The 3,643-nt window shown below is 35.9% G+C and overlaps 1 protein-coding gene across 1 annotated transcript; it reads left to right on the top strand.

Annotated features, from left to right (window-relative positions):
• Positions 1-1,227: 1,227 nt before the first annotated feature.
• GRIP32 (ripening-related protein-like) lies at positions 1,228-2,184 on the top strand. The gene is given in 2 exon segments (NM_001281220.1): positions 1,228-1,657; positions 1,987-2,184. A coding segment is annotated over 1 exon segment (381 nt). The 5' UTR covers positions 1,228-1,238; the 3' UTR covers positions 1,620-1,657; positions 1,987-2,184.
• Positions 2,185-3,643: the final 1,459 nt, after the last annotated feature.

The raw sequence follows: 3,643 nt of genomic DNA, 5'->3' as shown, positions 1-3,643 counted from the left end.
GTATTAATACATTTTACCACACAAATGTCTCCTACCCAATTGAAGATTGAATCACAGTCAAACGAGCCCTAAAATTTACTACTCCCAACATATCTTAAGGAAGGTACAATTTATATTATAATTTTAAATATAATAAATCTATTTAATTAACTTGTTAAGGAATGGATATAGAAATTTCAAACCCTTTTTTTAGAATTTAATTTTTTTTTAATCAAGATTAAATTTTAACATTAAGAAATGAAATAGAGAGGAAACGGGCAAAACACAACCTGTCGGCAAAGTGTTACAAGTGGTCCTCACCATCTCTCATAAAAGCAGAGGGCAGGCATTAAGCAGAGTGGGGTTGTGAATCTAATACGGTGTTGATAAGATGAAGACTTCAACGTACCTCCTTTATTGCCGGTGTCATAATCACGTGACCACGTGACTCCCTTCAATACTGTGGGCCTGCATGGAGATATTTAAAAAAAAAAATATTATTTTTAAAAAAATATGAGACTTTATATCTCTTATTTTATTTTTTATTACCTTTCAAATTATTTATAGAATTAATTGACGCAATCCAATGTGAATTTCAATTTTGGATACACGCGGCGGATGGAGAAATGGTTTTGCATGTGGACGTGGAGAGGAATGGTAGGCTGATGTGGTGGAGGGTGTGGCTTCTCATCCCGATCATAACTTCTGGATGGCTTCCAACTTTTCCAAAAGCACTTTTCTATGAATACCGTGTGTCGGCACCTGAATGAGCACGCCGTCTTATCCATTCCGCATCTTATTTTAATGTAAACAACAAGTCATTTTGATATGAACAACTGGGTCCCACTTCATCTCCCAAAATTAAAATTAATTATATTCATAATTAGGATGGAACGAAAAAAAGAGACAATATCAAAATCTAAAATAAAATCATTGTCACGCGGACTTTTATCCAAGTGCCGACACACGGTATTCGCTGGAAAAAGCACTTTTGAAAACGTGGAATCATAGAGGAGGAAGAGTACAGGAAAAACTGAATCAGATGACGATCGGAAATGCTGTCTCGATCCGCCGCGTGTCTTGGAAAAATCAGAAGAAAATTCGCATTTAATATCATCCACGTGTACGTTCATGATATTGCAATGGAACATGAATCAGAAACAAGGGTTGAGATAAGTTGGAATATGAATGCCCATAAATAAGGGAGGTTGGTTGTCCATTGTTGTGTACATCAGATCAAGGTTTTCACAGAGAGAAAAATGGCAGGAATCATCCACAAGATAGAGGAGACCCTTCACATGGGGGGAGGGCGCAAGGAGGAGGAGGAGAAGCGCAAGGGAGAGGGGCAAGGGCATGGTGGATACAAGGGAGAGGGGCAAGGGCATGGTGGATACAAAGGAGAGGGTCAGGGGTATGGGCATAGTGAATACAAAGGAGAGGGTCAGGGGTATGGGCATGGTGAACACAAGGGAGAGGGTTATGGGCAAGGTGAACACAAGGGAGGGATAATGGAGAAGATCCAAGGACATGGACATGAACACGGGCCTGTTGGGGAGAAGAAGAAGAAGAAGGAGAAGAAGAAGCACGAGCATGGCCATGAACATGATGGCCATAGCAGCAGCAGCAGCGACAGCGACTAGACCACCCCCTACCTCCTCCCTTCTTCTTCCCACCTATGGTATGCAGTCTGCTAGATTTCCTTATTATCATATTGCTCTCATTTTTCATATGAATTTCTCCATCAGAAACCTGTTGGATCTGTGTTTTTCTTGAGATTGAACAACTGTAGATCATTATTAGCAGAAGAAGGATCTTTTAATATTGCAGAATGATCGATCTGTCATCATCATCTTCAAATGCCATGGGAAAAAGTAGTTTCCAATTTGAAGATTTTCTTTTTTCTGATGATTTTTCTATGTTTTTTTTTCTTTTTCCTTCTTGTTATATGGTAGATTGGTCATCTTTTTTACTATCAAAGGCATGATATTGTTTGTTTTTATCTTGCAGGTGAAAATACGTACTAGCTGGGGAAAGCAAGGAAAGAGAAAAAGGAGGAAGAAGAAACAGGAGGAGGAAGAAAAAAAAAAATCTCATAGGTGGTGGGTCATTTGCTTTTGGCACTGGTGTGGTGTTCTTGGTGAATGTGAGGCCTACTGTAAAAATAAAATAATATTGTATGATGATAATAACAATGAGATGTTTTATACTTTTTTGTGTCTACCATATGAATCTATGATATAAAATAGTTAAGCTTGTTACACTTTGATATTCTAATTAAATGATATTAAAAAAATAAATATATTTTGATTTTTTTTTTTTTGGAAAAAAAGAAGTAAGAAAGATGTTTTTGCATTTCCTTATTGGGTATGGTGGAATTGATAATTGTCTATCTCATTCAATAATTTTGCCTTTATTCTTTGAGCCCAAATTTGGAAGTCCATAACTTGATAAACAATCCAATTGCCAAATTAACATTTTTCTAGAAATAAAAACATTTGTTTTTAAAACTTAATAATAATATAAAATGTTCCCAAAGGATTCTTTGGATGCTAACAAGGCATTAAATACATATATTTTTCACTAATGCACTTCTCAAATATTTGGGTGCTTGTTCCGAGCTTTCTTTTCGAGTTCCTTATGCAAATATCAAATTTTGGAAATAAGGGTGAGCATTGTAAGGTGGTATGATACATGGTGCTATTGCTTGGACCCATAGCACCCTGCCTCTCTTCTAAACTCAATTCTTTGGGGGGGGAAACTCAATTCTTTTTGGGGGGGGGGGGGGGGGGGGAACCTTTGACCGCAACATCTCCTTTATTATTTTAGTGGTTGTAATTTAGCCTGACATGACATGACTCCTACAAAAATGATCAAATAGCCACGTGTAGATTTTCTACTATTAATGTCATCAACCATATACATTTGTAAACCCTTTTAGACGATCAAGCTCTTTCAAAACATAGCACATGCTTGAGCTACCTATCAAGCACTTGAAGATCCATTTTATTGTCTCTCAATGCCCTTTTCCTGGATTAGATAAGAACCTACTTACAACTCTAATTGCATGAATTATATTTGGGCTTGTAGATACCATAACATACATCAAACTCCCTATAATTAAGGAGTAAGGAATACTTTCTTTCTTTTTCTCTTCATTGAAGTTAGGAAAATCTTGAAGTGACCACCAAGAGGGGACCTAACTTGCTTAGCTTCTTTCATACCATTCCTCTAAAAGAATCTTTCAATACTTCTTGAAATTCAAGTCATGTGTTTCAATTTATTATTCTTGAGATAATCATAACTTCTTGAAATTCAAGTCATGTGTTTCAATATATTATTCTTGAGATAATCATAACTTCTTGTGATTTACATCCCTAAGATTTGTCTAGCACCTCCTAGATCCTTCATGTCAAAAACATTGCAAATCAATTATCATCTTAACCAATAATAAAAGTGTACGTCGTCAACATATAATAATTTCACAAAACTATTAAGATATATAATGAAGAAGTCGATATTTTCTTATATTAGTGTAGTTGACTTTCTTTAATGAAGTGTTGAATCAACTTTAGAATTGGATTATGAGGGAGTCAGTATTTTTGTATTTTTTTATGAGTCCTAATAGTCCTCGTTGGAGCTTTTAGCTCATGGTGGTACATGTTAT

The sequence above is a fragment of the Vitis vinifera genome, chromosome 8 (assembly GCF_030704535.1).
Source record: "Vitis vinifera cultivar Pinot Noir 40024 chromosome 8, ASM3070453v1".
NCBI lineage: Eukaryota > Viridiplantae > Streptophyta > Magnoliopsida > Vitales > Vitaceae > Vitis > Vitis vinifera.
Note: the sequence above shows the minus strand (reverse complement) of the source record. Positions and strands in the feature narration are given on the sequence as shown.